At 40.7% G+C, this 22,955-nt stretch overlaps 2 protein-coding genes across 2 annotated transcripts in view; both read left to right on the plus strand.

Moving 5' to 3' along the window:
- Positions 1 to 22,955, plus strand: part of znf385d (zinc finger protein 385D) — a 77,653-nt gene that overhangs the window by 20,058 nt on the left and 34,640 nt on the right. The window contains exon 3 of the mRNA XM_080039298.1: positions 15,908 to 16,015. Within this exon, the coding sequence (XP_079895424.1) occupies positions 15,908 to 16,015 (108 nt within the window). The remainder of the gene's footprint in view (positions 1 to 15,907; positions 16,016 to 22,955) is intronic.
- On the plus strand, positions 22,167 to 22,859 carry LOC307259087 (tetraspanin-8-like; the record flags this gene model as incomplete). Its single annotated transcript, XM_080038822.1, has 1 exon — positions 22,167 to 22,859. One exon carries the CDS (start codon positions 22,167 to 22,169, stop codon positions 22,857 to 22,859), a length of 693 nt encoding a protein of 230 aa, XP_079894948.1.

Genomic DNA, 22,955 nt, shown 5'->3' on the forward strand with positions numbered 1-22,955 from the left:
AAATTGCCATCCTGAAAGAAATGGAGCAAAACCGCAGACGAAAAGAGAGGGGGGGAGAGAGAGCTCAACAGGAACGAGTGAGTTTTGGTGTGTAATGAAAGAGAAAAGTGAAAGGAGGAAAAGTAGTTTGCAGTAGGAGAGGTGTGCACTTGTGTGTGTTTGTGTGTGTGTGAGCCTGTGTGTGTGAGCCTGTGTGTGTGTGTGTGTGTGTGTGTGTGTGTGTGTGTGTGTGTGTGTGTGTGTGTGTGTGTGTGTGAGTGTGTGTGTGTGTGTGTGTGTGTGTGTGTGAGTGTGTGTGTTTGGGTTGTCTTTCTTTGGCCCTGAAAATAAGATCTATTTTGCCCGGAGCCTACATTTGTCTTAGAGAAACAATACAAACCCCATTTCCCCCTGCAGAGTAATCAGGAATGTGATTTATCGATTCTGCGCGCAGATCGGCACGCCGGGAAATTGCTTTGTAGTCCTGCAGACACACAGGCCTCAGTCTGCGCCCACGACAGCATCACAGTCCATTTCAATGTGTACCCACCAACGCTAAGTCAATGTTAGCATCAGCGGCTGTAATGGAAATGTGTTCCCTGACAAAGCAGATGACACAGCGATGTCAGACCAGTTCTTTTATCGCACAGGAAATGCTAGGTAGAGGTGTCAGTTCCAAGCTAGCCGGACCTCTGAATCACATCTCTGAAGGTCGGACAGGAAGAAATTAGTAAATAAATGTTATTCAATTTTGATGACTTTTCCTAAATCAAAATTTGAAATTTGATCATTGCTTTTTTTTTTTTTTTTTTTTGCACATTTAAATATAAGTTCTACACCATGTCCATGACAGTACAAAGAGGTTTAATTATTTAAAACCTAACAGATGAATTAAAATATAAACAACCTTATTTATAGAAACTATAAAACATTTGGAACATTTGACCAACAAAAAAAAAACTTCAAAAAAGGAACACATTGGGTTTTAGAAAGAAAAATACTTCCAGAACCTGCTAAATGCATTGTTGACTTTTTAATGGCTCATCATTGCTCAAAGCACGCTCTGATGAAATGAAAACAACAAAGGGTTGAGCCATCGCTGCTTTTGTAGACTCTCGGTTGATTTACACGTGTCCCATAAACATCTAATGGACTCAATAAATTGGATCCCCGGGGGAAGCATGCGCGCCGGGAATGATCAAAGCCAAGCAGGACCACCGCCGTGCCAGCCGCCTTCCTTCCAGCTAGGCACACCTGCTGCCGTGGAGTGAGTGGATCGCATATCTGTTTAATGTGCGTCGCAGCGGACCCTTATCATTTAGCCCATGCTCTGGGGCTTCTTAACCCCCTGAACTGACTGAAAGCTTTATGTTGGAGCTGGGCTTGATGTGTTCTCCCACGATAATAATTCACTCTCTCTGGATATCTGCCAGCCCTCTAGTCTCTCGCGCTCTCTTTCTCTCTGTCTCTTTGTCTCTCTTCCTCTCTCTCTTTCTCTGTCCTCTTCCTCTCTCTCTCTCTCTCTCTCTCTCTCTCTCTCTCTCTCTCTATGGTGGAATGCAGAGATAATAGTGCGGCGCTCAAGATGATTTTTTTTATGGAGGGTGCTTGTTGCCAGCATCTCAGGCGCAGCAGGCCTGATGCTTATAGGCCCAGTGTCTCCTCCTTGTCTCAGTAACCTGCTGGCACTGCACACGCTAGAGTCAACCTGACAAACTCTCAAAGCTCCAGCGGGTGTTTAAATCCTGTGAAAAATGTCAACCACAGTGTGATAGTGGATGAACACAGGGGTTTGAATCGAAAGACAAACTGAGATATATTTGTCTTCTTGTCCAGTCGTTCAGTGCGCACTCTCTGCACGTCACATGCTTGGATGTAGGAGAGAAATGGAAGACAGAAGCAATCTGTTTTTGCTTATTTGATGGCGGTGCCATGTGCGCAGGGTTCTTTGAGGCGCTAACAAAAATATGTCAGTTTTAACTGCCCATCTGGTCGTCTCTAAACAGGGATTACTACTCAATTTGAGAATTCAAGAAGGTATGTAGCAGTTTAGAAAAAAAGAAGAAGTCGAGTATGTTTCAGATTTAATCATTTAGGTTAAGTTTTCTGAGAGGATTGTGCCTGGTTACAATGTGAGACTTTGGTAGATTTCTGTAAAGGGAAGTAAAAGCACCGGACTTGGAAGAGGGGTTCTTCAAAATTCCATGACTAGTTCATTTGAAACTGATCTGCTGGCAAATGTAGCACCTGCAAAAGCAAGAGTCAGTTAAAAATCGTGTCTATTCAGCTGCCGCATGAGTGAGAACAAATGTTGAACACATTATCATGAGGTTAGAAAAGCTCAGATGAGGTGGGGATGCTCACGGATTCAGTGTCAAATGCATAACAGCTCTGCACGCAATTTAATGTGAAATATGGGATAGTTTTTATCTCTGTGGGCCTCTGAAAATAACTCAGATGACACAATCTGAGATGGGAATCTTTCTTTTTGATTGCTCACAAGACAACCTGTGAGAAAAGGTTAAAAAGAAAACATTGCTTTCCTTAAAAGGGTAACGAGACAAAAGAAATACTGTTGAAAGTTATCATGGTTGAATATGGGATATAATATATAACCTAAAATACTTTATGCAGCATATGCTTCATAGTATTATCTTCTCTTTCTCACGTTAACAGCCTGTGTGACCGGACGCCTGATGCTGATGTTACTAAGCCAGAAAAGTTGTGGTTTGTCTTTTCCCATTGAGGTTAAAGTCAAACCGGAGATTCTTTCTGCCTCCAATAAATGTTTGTATATGTAAAAATACAGCATAACAATCAGCACATTGCAAGCATATGCGAGCTGGTAAACTGGGTGCTATTCCCCCTAAAGACAGCTGTTTCTGAGCTTCCCGGATCCGAACATGCTTCTTCTTCCCTGACATCCGTCCCTCAGTAATCTCCCCCCACAGCGTGTGCGTGCGTTGAGGGCTGGCCTGGTGCTTTACCATGTTTCAACGTCAAAGCAGAACCAGCTGGAATGCAAGTGCGAGCAGTTTGCACCTGCAACACCATTGTTCCCATAATGAAAAGCACACCAGTCCAGGGATTTCCTGAGAGCGACAAGACGCCCAGGAACTAAATCATATTGTTGACAGTCTGGGGTTCGTACAGCTGCGTTCCAGTGGTCTACGAGGATCTTCGGACACACCCATTTTGTCTGCAGTGATACTTTACTATCCTCCACAAAGCTTTCTCATAAGTATTTTCCTCATGAGCGGTGTTCTTCACTTCGGGCTTGACATAAATGTGTCCCCTGTGTGTGCACAGAGAACTAACACAAGGGTCAAAAGTAAATCAATTAATGCCGCAGAGCCCCCACAAGAAGTTGAAGCGGGGCTGAAAGTCGGTAGTTTAAATTCCTAGGTTTGCCTGGGGAAATTTTAACTGTCATTGCGTTGCACATTTGAACCACAAAGGGACACCCCACATATGCACACCATAAGTGCAAGTCCTCAATACTTAACAGTACAGGCTTCACAGTAGTAGATAATGTTTGTATGACTGAATAAATGAAAAGCAGGGAGTGTTAATAAAGAGTCTGCTTGCTCAGCCAACTTTCCCCCAATTAAGTGAAGCAACAAAAACAAAACCTTAATGAAAGCAGGATTAGAACCTTGATGTCCTGCGGGGCCCCTTGAGGAACGTTACAGGGAATACGGCGCACGTGTTGCATTGTTAAGATTCAGTGTTTGCCGTTTGCTCATGAATTTTTCCCATCAGAGGGCATTGATTTCGGAAAATCCAATCGATGGCCACACTCCTCGTGTACACTCCACACTCATTACCAGCGTATCAGCCTGGCCTGTTATTCATAGTGGAATATTTCTGAGAAGATAAATCGTTTAATCTTAGTTTTTATTGAACCCTGTCATGGGCGAGACACTCCCCTCCATGCTGTGGTGGTTGCTGATGCAGATTGATAGAATGATGGATTAGGAATTAGCCTGCGAGTGGAATTTACCAAAAACACGATCGAACTCCATCCGCTTTGAGTTTCACCCCACAAGTGTGATTTATATGCAAAAAGACTTTGTCCAATGTCCTGACATCGCACTATTCTATATTATTACGGTATATGGATAAAACATTATTTTAAGCACATGCACCTGCATGTTAAGTGGTTTTTCAATGATGTTTGCTTTGTGGGAAACTTTAGTTGCACTCTGTTTCCATCGCTGCATGTCCGAGAATAAAATGTTGACTGGACTGGAACAACTTTTTCCTTGGATTCCGTGTTGAAGTTTGGGTTTGTGAGGGTGAAACTCTTTCCCTTTTCTACACAGCTGTGATGCATCCTGAGAGTGAGCTGAACCTCAGTTAGATCTGATGGGCTTAATAATCTACACGTTTGCAGATGACACAAGTTTGTTCGTTTTCAAATTGTCTGTAACCGATAGTCTGAAAAATCTGTTCACCCCAATGTAATGGGAACAATGCATGAATTCTACTTGGTTCTTATTGGTCCTTGAACTTTGTAGATGTCAAAGCCTTGATTCAATTGCAAGTTTGTATATTTGCTAGAATGTATGTCAATTGGCCTCAGAGTGAAGCCAGAGTGAAACATAATGAATATTTACCTCAAATTGTCAACATGGAATACTTTCAGGCAGTTGTCAGGCGCTATCAGAGCTGGAATAGTTTGACGGTGCTGGATGGAGTGTGATGCTTTAAGATTATGGAAAAAAACCTGGTGCTGAGGAGGGGTTCCAGTGCAACATTGTTATCTTTCATATCAGTTGGATGGGGGACTGTGAGGCCTTTGAATGCCTTGAGGGAGTTCTCTAAGTTCAATATTTCATCCTGATGGGTGTCCCGGTGGTGTGAGAGGGGTCAGCTTGTGAAGAGCAATGGTAAAATCCTGAGGGAACATTCATAGATGGGGAAAAACACGGTGCCAGACAGAAGTGAGGGGAGGAATGGAAGGAGCACTGTAAAAAAGGGTTGGGGGTTAAAGCAAAATGGTGTCAGAAATGGAAAGGAAGAGAAAGTGGTGTCTGGAGCGGAAGAAAGGTTGAGTGTTGGAGGATGGAGAAGGTCTTAACAGAGATATGAAGAAAAAAGAAAGATGGCTGTGAAAGCAAAGAGTGTTTGACCTTCATCATAATTAAAAAACAAACATGTAATTTGCCGCATAGCTTCCTATTCATATCTGTGTCACATACCTGTGTGGGTGTTACGATGAGACTGCTGTCCGTCTGAAAAGCCTTGACCAAAAGGCAAAGCTGAATAACAAGTAATAACAAGTGGAAACTTCGAGTGGAAAGTTTGAGAACGATTAAATATATCTTAAGTTACTCAGTTAAAACCAATAGAAAAGGAGAAAAGGCTTCTTCCGATTTTTATGAATTTCATTCAAAGCACACACATTGTGAATTTTCCGATCCAGTGAAGCACTCACCAATGAAAGCTTTGCCATCTTATCTATCAGTCTTTCCTTCCTTGTGTGTATGTGTGTCTGTTAGAGTCATTTCACCCATTATTCTGCACATAATCGCAGACTTTCAAATATCATTTTCAAGAGACATAGTGCAGTAGGCTCTGGGCTAAAGGTTTACTTAGTTAATTTTATTCATTCATCTCAGAAAAAAAAACTAATTTAGTAAATAAAACAGTTGTATCTTATGTTATTCAATGATAGGATACACCGATACTTTAGCACATTCATTTTCCTTTTTTTATTTCCAATTTTCCCAATATATTTATGTGTATACGTAATTATTTCAGCAACATGTTATTTAATGATGTACCCATTGATATTTTTGAATTGTCTGATAACATTTTCAGCAGAACTTACATTGGTACACACTGTCTCTGGTGCCGTAAAGTTGTGATTTCATTTTAAAAATGTGTCACAGCTGGACCTCTCCTTTTAATATTAGACCTTAACATTTTGGTGGCCACTCCCCGCTCACCTTATTCCAGTATCGTTATATTCAGTTTTTTTGTATGAACACCTCTAAGCCTGGACTTGCTCTTTAAAGGTCAATGAAAACATTTACCTTTTGTATTTGACTTGGTAATTCTTAAAGTCCTTCCCTAGTGGCAACAATCTACGACATTGCCTGATGATGAACTAACAGACTGGGTCAGCCGGCTGAGGTAACTGTGAGACACATAGAAGGGAGAATTACATTTGACAGGTCATTCATCCCACTTTAGTTAATAGTAAGCGAGGCTGGCGGACCTGAATAGAGCTTTTAGACCTATACCAGTGGAGCCCTCATTGACCAGTCATTTTCTCCTTCTACATGTGTTTTGATGGATATGAATGTATCTTTAAATACCTTGTTTCCATTACAGAATTAGACTCCTCAGCACCTCTGCCGCATGTGAACAGAACACCCACTATAAACACTACATGACTTAGTCACACGCTGATTTCAAATATAGCCTACATTGTTTATAATACATCATAACACTGACGTCTGTTGGCCAGGTATGTGCTATACGGCTATCTATACATTCACTCAGAATATCATAACACACACCTTTGAGAGACTTCATTAGAACGCCTCCACAAAGGTTGCCGAACACAGAAGCGACTGCTAATCGGAACTCCACTTTCCATTTGTCCTCTTCTCCTTCTATAACTTAAAGCACACTATAAGCTATGGTTACTGCAATATTACATTGTTTGCTATTATCTGTGTAAAGAACTATGTGCAGCAGAAAACACAATACATTGTGGGTGTGTGTGGACATACAATCCAGTTGCAAGTCAGTTTTAAACCCATGTGCATCCTTAAAACTTACTGTCGGAACCAAAACGTATGAGCTCAGTGTTTTGTGTCCTCTTGGGTCAGCAGTTGAGTTAAAGCTGGCTGCTCAAACAGTTAGCAGTAGCTGAAGTTCTAAAATAAGTTGAGCTACCATAGAGTCATTGCTCTGCAAAATGACACCATAAAAATGACAGCAATCGCCCATTTGTAGAAACACTAACCTTTGTTTCTATTTCTATCTATTAATAATGACTATTATGAAATGTATTTTCTGTGGAGGTTAGCGTGGATGGAAGGGCTACAAATTGTTAGAATGTGGCACTGGTGGAGGCGGCCCCTTTATCCTACCATCACTCAACATTGGTTTTTTTTTAACCACCACGGTAATCTTTCAATAATATGGTTTCACCCTATTTACGCTCTCGTCTTGACAAAATAAACCGTGAGGAGTGAGACCGACAGACAGATAACTCATCCACTGGACAGTTTGGGCGAATACAATCGTACATTATTATGTGGTGAAATCTGCAAATCAACTGAATGAAATCAACGCAAAAAAACACCTTTTTTTTAAGAGCTTGTTCAGTGAAGATCTCTGCACTTAAGCACGCAGACTCATGAACGTGGATTATAATGATCGGTTATAAGATCCTTTCCTGGGCAGATCGCGATCAACCCAATTTATTTAATAATAGTTTTAGTTTTTGAAACCATGCTAAAATCACATAAATACAATCAACAAAATGGTTGTTCAGTGTGCCTTAAGAGACCACAAACAAACCAGAGCTCGCTTGGAAGCTATCTGAAACCCACATTATAAAAGCATTCTTGTTACGGTTGTTTGGTCCGCACCAGTGTTCACAGTGTTGACAACTTTGACATTTGCCAAAACTAACCGCACTAACCGGGCAAGCTCAACCAGAGTTTGTTATTAAGCCAAATCCTAAAATGAGGTGAAAAACCACCAGTTTTTTTTTCAAGCGTAACCTTGACAGATCCAAAACAGGCATGTTGTGTCACTATTGGAATAACATGGAATTATTTAAGTGTGGGTTGTTTCTATTTCTATCCAAAACACGAGTGGGTTTGAATACCAGAAGCACTGCTTTCATTTGTCTTTCATAGCGAGCAGCAGACTTACACCTCCAAGATCTTCCCAGCCATTATATGCAATTTGTTTGACCACATACATTATGTATTTAAATAATCACATGAATAATGTAAAAGTGATGGAAAACCACTATTTAGACTGTCTTGCTTCTTGGATGATGAACCTCTGCTCTACTGATGTGAGCACACCATAATAACACCAACAATTTTCATTAATTAACGTAGAGCTATTGTTTGTTTGGAAGTTGCAGTTTTAGAAGGAGAAGCAGGCGGTGTTGAAGTTATTGGTATCGATCAGTCGACCCTCTCCACTGCTCCCTCAAAGCAATTCCGAAAACTTCTCCGAAAGAGTTTAGACGGACAAATTAAAAATGTCACATCATTGATTATTAGATTGTTTTTTTTGTGTGTTTTCAAGGCCAGATTGTTCCTTTGACACTTTTTTTGTCAGTCACACTCACTCACACACACACACACACACAAACACACACACACACACACACACACACACACACACACACACACACACACACAAGGACAAGGATGGGAGTAAGTCAGACGCAGCAGCCTTGTCCAACCCAAAAAGATAGCGCTCAGTGTGTGTTTTTTTGTCCCTTTTTTATCAGTCGTTTCTTCTCACAAAAGTCAAGCCAGTGTCGGCCTCCATCTCAGCTCATCACTGTCTAGTTCCTGTCACATTATCCGGCAGCTCTGAGTGGAGGAGGCGGCTGTGTTGAACTTTGAGACGGACAGGCCTTCTGCGCGCTGTCAGATACTATCCTGCAAATGACCTGTTTATTCTCCCGTCGCCTGTCGACATGATGCCAACGTCTCCGCTGACAGAGACGCATCAGCGCAAATCACAGCCAGGCCTGGCGAAATGAAAGAAGACACCCACAGACACAGGGAAGCAGAGCAGAGAGAGAGATAAATAGATTTAGTTGTTCTGAAAATGTCACCTTTTTTCCTCTCGCGAAAGGGTAACAAATGAGATAAAATGTCAGGTTGAATCAATCTGCAAACGTCCAAATGTGCTTTCAGATTTGAGGCTTTTGTACTGAATGTAAGTCGCTTCAGACGTTGAGATGTTTGGAGTGTTGAACAAAAACTAATGTTGAGATAATAGCCGTTAAAGATAGTTGTAAAGCAGAAACATACAGAAGTAAACACACATGGTTAATTTACATTTTGGACTTTTTATTTACATTAATGTGAAAAAAGTAATGCTGGAGACAAAATAGCTCAAATGTTGCCTTCAGTGTCTCGACTTAAAATAATAAACAAGCTGATGAAATAAGGATGTTTACCTGAAATTTAGTTAATTATGTTAAAGACCTTTTTGCAAACCTTTCATTCTCTTTAATTGCAGATTGGCAGTGGTCACCATCTGCTCTCTGATTGGCTGTGGTGGCGTTATTGTTTACCTCTGCCTCAGGCCACAGAGACAGTTTCAGTGCAGACAGCTCATCAGGATGATTGACAGGTGTTGGTGATGGAACTCGACCGACTGATGAAAAAAATTTCTTATTAGAGCTTAAGGAAGCGACTTTGAAAGATGCACAATGAACCTTCTGCACTGTACACTTCCCGCAGGCTTACAAATGGGCATGTGTGATACACTTTGGCATGCGTGGGCGTTTGTACTGTGTGTTTTGCGCGTGGATTATTATACATGTGTCTCGGTACATTTGCTAGGGTGACATTTCCGTCGCTGGCAGGCGTGGCCCTGCGTGGAGTGTGTGTGGGTCTCAATGGGTGGCTGATGGGAGCGGAGCTGTGGGAATAAAATGTCCCTGGCACTTGCAGCTGCTCTCTCTCTCTCTCTCTCTCTCTCTCTCTCTCTCTCTCTCTGCAGATGAGGTCCCTGAACACATCATGTTTCAGTGCAAGGAGGGAATGAAATGCTACATGACAGGGGGGATATCTTAAGACGACACATGGAAAGAGGCAACGAAGGTGGTGGTGGTGGTGGTGGAATTTTGGCGCTGAATTGTGGGTAAATCAGAGACGCTCGCCAAGAATAGCGCAGCGGAATAAACTCAAGACACAGAGCTTTCAATCCCCAATTTTTTAATCACTTTATACCCAGTGATTGATGATATATGCAAACTTAAAAAATCTCCCCTGATCATTTTGCAGGCTTGGGTGTTGTTTCTAGTGGCCCTCCATCACTGCGGATTCATTTCACAGCATCTGCAGTGGAGTGGAGGGGAGGAATAACATGTTTCTAGCCCATTGCGTGTTTGTAGTAGTAGGTCATCCATTCTCTCGTGGCCCAGATGTTTTAACTGGCGAAAGCTTTCCAGAAGGCTCAGGCCGCAGCTTCCCAGCAGGCTGCAGTGCGTCTGCTTCTCCACTGTAGTGTGTGTGTGTGTGTGTTTGAACCCTGCCAAGCGACTGAGAGCCCCGGCCAACTCAATGTGTCATCCTCTCTGCTCTCTTCCCAAAAAACTGTGGTGGAGATTTACAGTACAAAGGTAGAACGGTTGCATAACACGCAAAGTGTGTCATGGGCAACGGCAGAGAGAGGAGAGTCCCCGCTCTGCTAACGTAATGCAGAAAACGTTTTTTAAAAGGGGGAAAAGCTGAACGTCATCACATGCGTTTCGACTGAAGTCAGAATCACTTTATCTGCCAAATGCATATAGGCTAAGTAGCCTACTACATCAATTCAACTAGGTGGTACAGCACATTAAAGAAATTAAGCTAAAAAGTTAAAAATATGTAGAAAAATATACTAGAAATATAGAGACAGTAATAAAAAGGACATCATAAGTGGGCATTATTTGCTTCTACCTCCTCAACAACACCTACACATTTAGTGCAGCATATTTGATAATGCTCATTGAGCAGTCAAAAGGAACAAAAGAACAGCTGTAGTTGATAAGTGATATGAACTCTGGTATCTACTAGCATCCGGTCACCTCTGATACTTTAAAAGTGCCTTCCTCACATTAACTCATTTAAAAAGGCCTGCTGTAATGTTTTAAACATTTCATTTTTCCTGAAACACTTAGGGTGCAGTTACTCTCCATTAAAAGCGGATAATGTATCCCATTTTTTCCCAAACCGTTAGGTAGGTGTGTAAGGCCATTTCATTTCAGAGCTGAATACTGTTGCACGTGTAAAAGCTTTAAAATCGCCTGGTATCTTTTTTTTTTTCCACTCCTGTCTCCGAGCGTTAACGAGCCGTTTAATTCAGTATAACTGCAAATTTGAACCGAAGTGTAGAAAGATGAAGAGCGTGATAAAAGAGTAAAACATAAGAGGGCACGACTTTGCCACAGTTTGCTCCGTCTGAAGAATGTCTTCGTCAGTTTCCGTCTTTCAATTTGACTTTGGGCTAATTTATTCTTTCCCTAAATTACATTTTACAAAATATCTGAAATCAACCCTCAAGTATTCGCTTCTATGTTAAAGGTACAGTGTGTAAAGGAAATGTAAGTATGTTTAAATTAGGGAACAATTGCTTGAAAATAAAAGTTGTTGTTTCTTTTATTACCTCAGAATGAGCATTTACATAGAAGTGGGGATGACTGCCATTTTTCACTGCCATGTTTCTACAGTTGCACAGAACAGACAAACTTAGGGGCCTTACACATTTTTTATAGGAGACCAAGAAGTATTAATATAGATTTTTTTAACACTGGGTTGATAATAGCAATGAGGGTTGAGAATAGCAATGAGAGTCAATCAAAATCAATACAGTAAAGTTCTGTGCATTGATACAAAGACAAACTCTTGGTTCGTCACTACAAGCGATTGCTTTTACATTACAGATCGTTTTTTTGGTCTGTTGATATATAATATCCATGTTTGCAGCTTCAAGTGTTTGGCACAGTTGGCACTTTCCCAATGTTCTCTTAAGACATCCTGTAAATGTTTTGCCTATGACTCTTCTTTAAGAATGGATCAGCTCAAACCATGACCATGTAGCATCTGCTCTGGTTTGGTCATGGCATTAGATCATGGTCCATACTGTACATTAGTAGTGAATACCACATATAATCTCCCCACAGACCAGCACCTTGTTCATGCTTATACATATCCTGTATCCCGTGTCAACACACTACAATGTGGAGGCGTTTCCTTTCAGAAATGTTCACTCTGATGTTTCAACCCAGAGCCTCCAATATTCAATTTGCCGCAGTGCTCAAATGACACAATGCCATTCCTTAAAAACCTTTCACGTCGAGTGCCACAGTTGATCCTAAGTGTCTGAAAAACACCCACGAAGGACTGCTTTTTGAGTATTGTCCGTGAACAAAAGCACTGTGAGTGATTCGCCTCACTTCGCTGACAGCTAAATTGCTGCCGTTGTTTTGCTGTGAGACGAACCATGTTTGTAGCACATTGTGGTATGATTTTTACTATGTAATCTGAGTGCATTCGTTCATTCATTTTGGCCCAAATTCTTGAGTGGATCCAATCCATGTGAATCCAAATAGTTTCAAATTACAGTTACGCTTTATTTGAGACATATGGTACATGGGAGACAAGGATACACGTGCTTTAAAAACAGGGTGGACAAATATACATGAGTACTTTTGGCATTAAATCTCGGTCAGAATTTTATTTGGAGCTCATAACTCCAGCAACCCATTACAAATGCCCTGTAATAAATCAGCAATATGTCCCTGCTACCCCTCCCTGAACCGTTCTCTGTGTTTTACGCTAAAGGTTCATACTGCAAGATATCAACCCCAATCTGACACAGTGACCCCCTTAACAGGCAGCGATATGTCATAGTCTCAGCCCTGGCACTAAGGCCCCACTATACTTCATCAGAACAGCTTGTCACATGGTTGAACGCTTTTCCGATGTCAGAATTGGCGGGGCTGCGTCTGGCAATTTCCCTAACTTTCCGCAACCGACAATTTGACGTTCACGCCAATTTCACGCAGCAATTGAGCAGATGTGCGGAGGTGAGAGAGTCACTCCTTGTGTATGTACACGATGAACGCCTTTCTTTGAGAGACAGCCTGAAAAATGTGCACTGTTATCCCCCATATTTAAACAATTATCAAACCTCGTCCTCAATGACGGCTGGCTTTTCACCCCTGTGAAATCCATCTCTCTGAATAGCTTTAACTTGTTTATTCTGTATGAACCTGAAGGGGATTGCTTCTCAACCTGAGCCCATTGTCCTCTGACAAACTGTTTTTGCTGCTCCATCTGAATTGGAACCTGTCTCATCAGTAAGAACCAGTTTTCACTTTTCACTTAGTGCCTCTTTTAAAACAACTCCTTAAGCCACTTTTTCAACAGGCTCTACTTTAATCTACTCTACTCTGGAACCTTTCTCTATTACAAGATAGTAGCCATGATAGTACCGCCTCTGTGTTACTGGGTCGTCATATTGATGTTACAGGCTAACGTTTAGCGCCTATACGTTTCTACTCTGTCTTCATCAGGGCGATTATATACTGTATGTTTTGTTTTTGGATGAAGTAACATTCGGTTCTTTGTCGCCCACTGATGACAGCAGTGAGGATTTTCTCTGACCAATCAGTGTTTAGTACCTGGTAGCTACTTTAATTGGAACCTTGATGGAGTAGGTGCCAAACAAGTAGGTACCAGGTACTTTTACATAGTTGAAAACCAAAAAAAGGCGAGTAGAGCAGAGCTTGTATGACAAAATGAAAAAGCCGCTTTTGTGCCAGAGTCAGTCCATGTCTGTAGCTGTCCATCTTTCAGTCTGCCCTCTTCAGACCCGTATCATGTTTAATTATAGAACCCACTTCTATTTCTCTTTAAGGGCCTGTATCTGCTCAGCCTGTCTTTTCTTAGCTTCAGTTGCAGTTTGTCTCCATCAGCCCTAAGTCTGGAGCTCCCTGGCTTATTCAGTTATTCTGTATTCCCATCCTTCAGTCCTCCAGCATTCAGTCCCCCTGAGACGGGTCATCATGTGTCAAAGTCCTTGGTGGCATCCTAGTTGTCCTGGAGGAAAATTCTGGTTTTCTGTTCATGACTGCACTGCCTCCTTCTTCCCTCTCTCAGCCTCCCTCTTCTCATTTTCAAAACTCACCCTGCGTTCCAAATCACATAATCTTTTACTTATTTATTTCATCACAACATTGTGCCTTGAACTTGCCTCACTCTTATATATCAGTCACATTGCTAGTTGTTTTCACATGCTCGCTTTGATGATGTGACCTAACTTTGTGGTTCAGAATTACCCCAAAAAAGCATGCTGATTTCCACACTAAAAACCACGGCCGGATGTATTGGGGCATACTAAATAGCAGGGAAGCATGGGTACTGGAACGCAGCCTGTGTTTCTGGAATTTTCCATTCCGTGGTTTGCATCACGGGCTGTCTAGAGATCACCTGCCTGCCCAGCTGCTCATCATTCAGTCTGCCACATTGTAAACAGAGAGAAATACAGACCAGGTTTTCAGCCCTCCTCCTGCCTGGCAAGCTGCTGCAGCATTTCAGCCATTGCATTGCTGTGACCTGCACCTGATTACTTGCCCTCATGTGCCAGCCCCTTTGCAATGTGGGTGACAATCAAAATATCAGAGATCCCATTCATAAAGACCACTAACAAAATGAGCAAAGAGTGGAATCAACTTTTCTCTACACAGTTTCAACAAAAACTGAACATTTTAACCTTGATAGAAATATTATTTGTCGTATAGCAAGTGCATTGTATTTGCATTACACTGTACAGGTGCACCTAATACACACATATCTTTATTTCATTATTCTATGTATGTGAAGAAAGGCTATGTATGTTTTTATAGGTGTATGAAGTATAAAGTGAAAGTGAGCCAAATTTCTTTCAATTCAAATATTTTAAAAGTTGGATAAAGAGTAATAGTTAGATAGAGTTCATGTCAAGTGTTAGAGTCATCCTATGAATAAAGAGGGAATAGGAAGAGGCATTTATGTAACTATTGCTTATAATGATTCCTGTGATGACTCAGTACCACAGTGTTTCATTTTTTTGTTTGTTCTAATATGTCACCAAACTTCTTCTGCCTCTGCACACAGATACTTTTGTTATCCCGACTAATGAAAACAGCCTCAGTTCAGCCAGACAGCCTCCACAGAAAGTGACAGTACGACATTATTTTGCCTACGTTCTTCAGAACAATTGTCGAGGTGGATTAATCCTCCCGCGCAAAGCCAGTATCTTTTTTTCAGTTTTTCCTTCCCCGGCCAAGTGGCGCCTACTGAGACACTTTCTCAGCGAGGCAGATGTGTTTGTTCATTGCTCAAAGCCCTGTCAGCACACATAGGGACGGCCCATTCCAAACATACAGGAAGCATGAACTGCAAGTTTGTCCTAAATATAAAGCTGTAAATGCAATTTCAATATTTTCTAATGCCTTAATTTTTTTGGGGGTGAATTTTTATGCCCCCACTTTGAATTGCCTTGTGTCTGAATTAAACAACTACACAAGTCCTTTTTCACACAGTTTGGGACACATATGAAACACATGCAAATTTTATTCTTAAAAAGTCGAAGCAGGACTATTTGCGATTGTGTCAAGTTGTCTTGAATAACTTAGCTAAAAAATGTTTTTTTTTGTGGTTCTTGAATTCAGTGAGCTGTAAGCAATAGACTAACTGATCACAGAGAAGGAATATTTCACTAAATGCAATTATGTTTTGTTGTTTTTGTACATTTGTGAACAGCAATTAAATTAAAACATAAGCTAACTGTGGTGGCGACACAGACATTACTTGTTAGGTTGAATTCATTGTTGTTTTTTAGCCTCTCTTCTAGGGAATTGTTCATAGAGAATGTACAATAATGCCAGTGGTGTACTTAGAGTGCTGTACTTGAGGGATTTTTTCTTCCTCTTCACTAAAAACCCCCCCTGCCGTTCAAACACTTGCGGCGGGCGTGTGCCTCCGGTAAGCAAATGGGGGATTAATTCATGATACGTCTGTGTTAATGTCGGAGCCCATGAAAGCAGCAGTTGAAGCGAGAGATGAATGAGCCCGGCTCTCTAGAAAGCTCCAGGCGCCCTGTTTTTTTTCAGCCCAGTGAGCAACGTTTTAATTAGCCTCTGTCTGTGTCTCTCTCTCTCTCCGTGCTGCTGCAGATGGACCCGGTGCAGAAAGCCGTCCTCCATCACACCCTCGGCCTCCCGCCCACCGCCAAGAGGAAGCACGTCTCCTGCAGCGTCTGCCAGCTCAGGTTCAACTCGCAGGTGAGATGGTTTGCATTCTGAAGAGGAAGGGAAAGTTCAAAAAGTTGTAATGTCTTTAAAAGTGGCACGAAAACACAATAATAAAGTAAGAATCAATAGACAAATACAGTATGTATCTTTATGTTACAAGAGCTGCTTTTGAGTCTTTCCAACTTTGGTCCAGACTAAATTACACACAAAGTCACAAACAGTTCAATTGCGATTAGAGCTGCAACGATTAATCGACAAATCGATTATTAATCGATTATTAAAATAATCGCCAACTATTTTGATAATCGATTCATCGTTTTGAATATTTTTTTAATAAAACATTTCCAAATTCTCTGATTTCAGCTCCTCAAATGTGAATATTTTCTGGTTTCTTTGATCCTATTATGACAGTAAACTGAAATATCTGTGTGTTTTGGACATAACAATACATTTGAGGACGTCAACATGGGCTTTGGAAAATGTATCAAAATTGTTCACCATTTTCTGACATTTTACGTACCAAAAAACTAATCGATTAATAATCGATTAATCGAGAAAATAATCGACAGATTAATCGATTATCAAAATGATCGTTAGTTGCAGCCCTAATTGCGATACAACCTTTCTACACTACTTCATGGAGCATGGTCAGTAGATGTAAACAACATTTGAAATGCGCAGATTGCGGACATGGCGCCAACATTTCCCAAAACCAGCGTTTCCCTGTCCACACAAATACAGACGGGGTTTCAGTAAGCTCTGGTTTTAATGTCCGGTTGCGGCGTTTGCATGTGGACAAAAGGCCAAAGCGATCAAAAAAAGCTACAGTCACGTACTTACCTGTGTTAGTGTGGACATTGTCTAAAACATTTGTGCAAATAGGTGGAAATGTGCGGTTTGTGCAGACTTTGTAGTCTGTAGGTTTAACCCAAGCTTTAGCCTGAGCTGCCGTCATCCAGTAACTGAACTTTTGGATTTGAAATGAGCTAAACAGCATGTTGCATGACCTTGAAGTTTGACCTCTAAATTTGTATATCAGGTCAAAGGAATGGTAGCACTCAAATTGAATTGTAGGCAACAGAAAACGTTAATATGATATAGTAAAATGACCTGACTGAGAATATCAGTTTTAGGCACAGTATCAAATGAGGAATATGACTAAAGATTAAATGAACAACGATACATGGAGTCAAAAGTATGTTCTTCATTGGCAACAGCCTGTGGACTATTTAATTTGACTTTAATGTGCTATGTTACTGACAGAGATGAGATGAAATATAGGACATGTATTCAGTCTCCTGAAAGGTGTTAGTGTTGTGGTTGTATCAAACAAAAGGTTGACAGACATCACACATTGTGGCCGCTGTGTTGCGATCACTGTGAGGTTTCGATCTGTATCACGGAACAACAGATGTGAGAACAACAATCACGTCTATGAGTTTGTGTAACAGTACAGTAGGTGATGGAAAAATAGGAGCTAGTGTGAAGGTTTTATTGTATTATGGTGGCCCACATGAGTCTCATGCACAGCACCATATAACCTATACAAGACATCCACATAGAGAATTAAGGACTTATTGACTTCCTAAACCTCAGCATCTAAATTATTAATTGGCTTAATGATCCTTTGGTGAGATTGTGTCAGTATCCGCTGTGTATCTGTTTGCTTGTCTGAATCCTAATGTAGTTGTCTATCATTCCCTCTTATGTTTGAAGTTGAAAATAACGTGGAAAACTGATTTTACCACATAACTGTATCACAAGCAACAGATTTATTTCTCAGGTTTGGCCACCCATTCACGCTCTCTTTTTGTAATTAAATTCAGTGGTGGGCTACAGAATGTGTTTAAGGGTGTCGGATGATGAGAACCTATAGGGCCAGTTTTGGGTTAAGGCAAAGTTTGGCAAGATTAACTTAATGCAAATCTATTGGCATCCGTTTATAATTGATAGGTGACCATTAATGCCAAAGGAATGTATGTCAAGGTTATTCTAAAAAAACGGGCACTGTTACACCGCTGTTTGTGCAGAACTGCAAAACGTCTCGCTCAGTACACATCTTGTTTACAACTCTTTAAAATTCCTGAGTTTATGTGTTAAAGGGCCAATTGCTCTATTTACATGAAAACAACAGATGCGTGACCTACATGTAGAAATCCATTCAACTTTAATTAATGCGCTGTTAGTTTTACGATGGTAAAACAACAGTAGGGACTGAGTGAAATACTCGGGGGATTTGTGGAACCCCCAGAGTATGTGGAAGTGGGTCCATTGGTTAGAGGTGCAATGTATCTAATTACATTTCCTGGAGAAATGTACTCAAGTACAAATAAGAGTATTTCTATTTTACGTTTTTAATGATTTTTGTCTGCCAACTTTTGTTGGTTTATAGATTACACGTTTTCAGTCATGAATCTCTAAATTGGGTGATTTTGAATGCAAATGTTCCTGATAAACTGAAGGAAGTGTTCTTTTACAGGTTGACAAACATCCCCCTCCTTCTTAAGCTGAATCAATTATTCAAACCTCCCTTTGGATCAGCTGGAAAATGCATCATCTCAAAGCTGAAAACAGCTGTTTTTCTTGACTTTTAAGAGACACATGCTTCTCACAGGACAACCATAAACACATGATGATCTAATTAAATATGATGCATTGCTGTGTATAAAGGGGTTGAAGTGAACTCAACCTTTAGGAAAAGGCAACACATAATTGCTGCAGGAAGATTCATCCACAAATATCAGAAATAATGGGAAAATTCTGACAACAAGACTGAGTACTTTTTGTAGTATTTTCACAGTGTGGTATTATAACTTTGACCAAAGTATAGGATGTGAATACTAGCTCATGAAAGCTTGATTATGATGGATATCTTGTCTTATTCTTTAGTTTTAATATAAGGCATCACATGAGGAAAATAGATCAGAGGAGTAACATTTGTAAGCTTATGTGTACTGTACAACACAATCTAATGAAATGCATTGGAGTAATACTAGTTTGCTAAATCTGACCAATGGATAGACAGTTGCATTTTCGTTTCCCGTCGCGCCTAATTTCCATTTACCATACTAAAAGTAATCAAACCAATTTAAAAGAAAATGATTGCCACCGCTGCATGTTGATAAATCAGTAGCATCCCTAAATAGCAATGTCACCGCTCTCTCATTAAAGGAGTATCAATCCATTTCTTACACTGAATGTGTCCGTGATTACTCAGGATGAGGTTATTATGTTTTACATTGGCAAATCTATCTAGGAACATATTTAATGTCCATCAACTGTTTATTGGAACGCTTCATTAGAGAAAATAGATTGTGTGTGTGTGTGTAGCTGTCAATCAACGGTTATTGCGGTGAGCTGGGAGGTCTGGAATTCCCCCGAGGGTGTGTTTTTTAATTTAAGTGGCATCTTAATATTCTATGTGGCAGTTGATCATAATGTGAAACCAAACCACATCTTGGACTGACAGTTGATTTAGAGCAGGAAGCTGGACCTACCGGGGGTGTTCTACTTTGTACTGATCCAAGCTGATTTGTTTTTTCTTTTTTTTTCTTTTTCTTTTTTCTATAATTTGGACTATTTAAAATGTACAGGATGACATTATTTGAAACATTCACTGGAATATTTTTAAAATGTCAAAACGTTATAGAGAACACAAACCAAAACAATGAAAATATTAGGACAACATAAAATGTAGCGCCCTCCTAAGTTACGATACATGTCGAAACAAATAAGACAAAAAAGTCTGTTTGTTAAAGCACTCAATGGCCTGAGATCGTAAAGAGGAGAGAGCTTAAAGAGAAAAAAAGTATTTTAAGATGTGTCTGCTTTACTTGATCTAGTCATGTTTATGAGTCAGGATCATATAAACTGGACTCAAGTCTGTAATTTGATGACAGCGAGTGAGTGAGTCACCAGCTTGTCTCATCTAGCTCCTCAACGCTTTATAATAGCTATTTATTTTGGATGCATTTACAACCTTTCCTCTATCTCTTAATATTGACTTGTGTTTTTTGTAAATTTTACTTTTACTTGTTTACTTTGCAGATGCTGAAGTTCCCACACACTTAGAATCGTAAGGGGATTTCTGTCTGCAAACTAGTTCTTGAAATAGACATGAAGAAACGTACACATCACTTCTCACTTTAGTCTAATTTCCCCAGCTGGAATTTTTTCATGAGGCCAGGAACTTGTTTTACGAACTCATGAATCCACAGGAGGGACCAAAGTTCAACTCTTCCATACCCCTGCGTTCCAATACCCATACTCCCCTGCTATTTAGTATGGTAAAACAAGATATAGGATGTCCCAACACATGTGGTCAGATGCAGCATGCCGAAAAATACCCACATGTCCTACTGCCTCCGGTCGTGATTTTTAATGTGGAAATCAGCATGCTTTTAGGGCAATTCTGACCCATAATCCAGTGCGCACCAGAGGTTACGTCATATCTACGGAGCCTTTGAGTGAAAACAACTAGCAATGCAGTATACAAGCAAGAGGCGAGATAAGGCGCAATGTAATGACAAAATAAATAAGTACAAGTACATGCCAATTGTATGACTACTGCATGCAAACTACATACTTTTCATGATCAGCTAGAATATTAGAATATAGAATAGTAAAATGAAAGAATACGCAATTTGGAAAGCAGGGATAGTTTCATGCTTTCAAAATAGTCCCAGCTCTCGAGGTAGTATAGTTCTGATGGTCCAGAAACTATCAGGGCTCACTATTGTCAAAACATAAACTTCTGACCCCTGGGCTTGTGTCACACAGTCAGGTCGAGTTACGCTCCAACAGAAACAGTTCATACAGTATGACGTGTTGTCCGACCGTGTCAGAAATCAAACATGTTTATATTTGGGCTTCCCAATGTTTACAATGGAAGATGGAGTGAAAAGACGCCACCATAGAGGCAGGGAGACACAATACTATTTAGATAGGAGGGTAACGGTGAACATTTCAGACAGTCTCCTGGAATACATTCAAAGTGTTGCACACAAGAAACTGTCAGGAATAGTTATGTCAAGGATAAAGAAAGTGAGAGCTGGCTTGGCTCCATGCATGACGCGATATGGGAGTGAGTGTTGGATTGTCGGTTTTTCAGACCCCCCTGTCAATCCAATGTTGGAAATGCGCAGGGAAAGGAGGATTTAAATTCTATTTGAACATCTGACAAGCAGTTCAGAAGACGTATATTGCCAGCTGAGGGGGTGGACATTTCTTGTAATATTTATTGACTTAAAAAAAATAAGGTTAAATGTCGTTTGACTTCTCGGATAGTCTATAAAAAATAAGATAAAGAGAAATAGAGTGTGTGCATGAGTGAAAGAGAGAAAGCAAACGTAATTCAAACCTTTAAGTGCCTCACTGAGATTAAAAAGCTCTCAATGGAGGGCCAAGATGTCAACAGAAGGATACTTTTAAATCAATTGAATTACGGCAAAAGATAAAAGATATAAAAATTATTCCAAATAAATGTGTACACAAAATCTATCACGGCACAGATACCACTGAAGGCATCGATTTGAGGTTTTAAATACTGAAAATGGTTTAATACATTCTATCATCACCCCTCCAAAATTCAAAATCAGTTAGTTTGAATTCCTGTTATTGGAGAATAAGGCTGCAAGAAAAGAAGAGTGATTTGTCAATTATATTTTGTAGGGTCTGTGGGACAACAGAAAATATGATGTGGTGAAGTCAAAACACTAAGAGTTATCTGTTATTGGACTAAGTTGCCTAATGTCAAGCATAAGTGCAGAAAAACAATTACTTTCCGTTGTACAATTTCCTTACTAGGGTAAATATTTGGTTAAAATACAAAGCGTAATTTGCCATATTCCAATAGTTTGAGATTCAAAGTACATTTTCCCTCCATACCATCTATTTTTTTTTGTTACAACAGTGGCACTTGAGGGCTGTGAAGTCGCATTAGGGTGGGTTTCCATTGGTCAGTTTGAAAAGCTGGTAGAGCAACTTCCTCCCTATACCCCCTCCTCTGCTCAGATTTCTTTCAGCTGTGCTTTGATCAAGGAGATTGATTACCCACTGGACACGCCCACTAAACGCTACATGGTTCAAAAGTTCCCACCCTCTCCAACAGCAGCTTCCTTTGTACTTAACAAAGAGTGGCAGAGACACTCTCATTTGGCTACTGGATTGACCACAGTGAACAATGGCAGTCAGCAAGGCGCTCAAATACCTTCTCTTCACCTTCGACTTTCTGTTTTTCCTGTGTGGAATCATTGTCCTGGGTGTCTCTGTCCACATCAAGAACAACAAAGCAGACTACCAGATCACAGATGAACTTCTCCCAGCCGTAAACCTCCTGATATGTGTGGGTTCTGTGACCCTGTTCTTTGGCTTCCTGGGCTGCTGTGGAGCCATTCTGGAGTACCGCTGGCTGCTGGCCTTCTTCTTCATGGGTCTCCTCGCAATGTTCCTCATGCTGTTGGCTGTCGGAGTGCTAGGAGCCATAGCAAGAACCGCGTCCGCCCAGGAGTTGGTGAAGGAACATCTGAAGGGGCTGATGCCGCTCAACACAGCGCCAGAGGATGTCCAGGAGCAGTTTAAGCAACTGGAAGAAGTTGGCTTCTGCTGTGGATTCTTTGAGGGACATCTTGATTGGAATTCAACAGCGGTTCCCGTCTCATGTAACTGCACAGACACTACCAGAGAATGCAAGGTGGTGGACGGATTGGAGATCTACGCCACACCGTGCATGACGTACCTGATGACGTGGTTGGACAGAGTATCGGACTCGCTGATGGGGATCGCGTTTGGATTTGGCATCTTGATGATTCTGGGCATGGTTTTGTCAATGGTCCTGATTTGTCAAGTTGGAATTCGGAAAGGCAGCTTCATTTAAAATGTGTGATGGGAATTGATTCAAAGACATTGTACATTTTGAAATGTTTCACTTTTTTATCCAGTATTTTTAATGTTTGGTTTTGCAACATAGAAC

Source organism: Ammodytes marinus (assembly GCF_949987685.1).
Source record: "Ammodytes marinus genome assembly, chromosome: 13".
Lineage (NCBI taxonomy): Eukaryota > Metazoa > Chordata > Actinopteri > Uranoscopiformes > Ammodytidae > Ammodytes > Ammodytes marinus.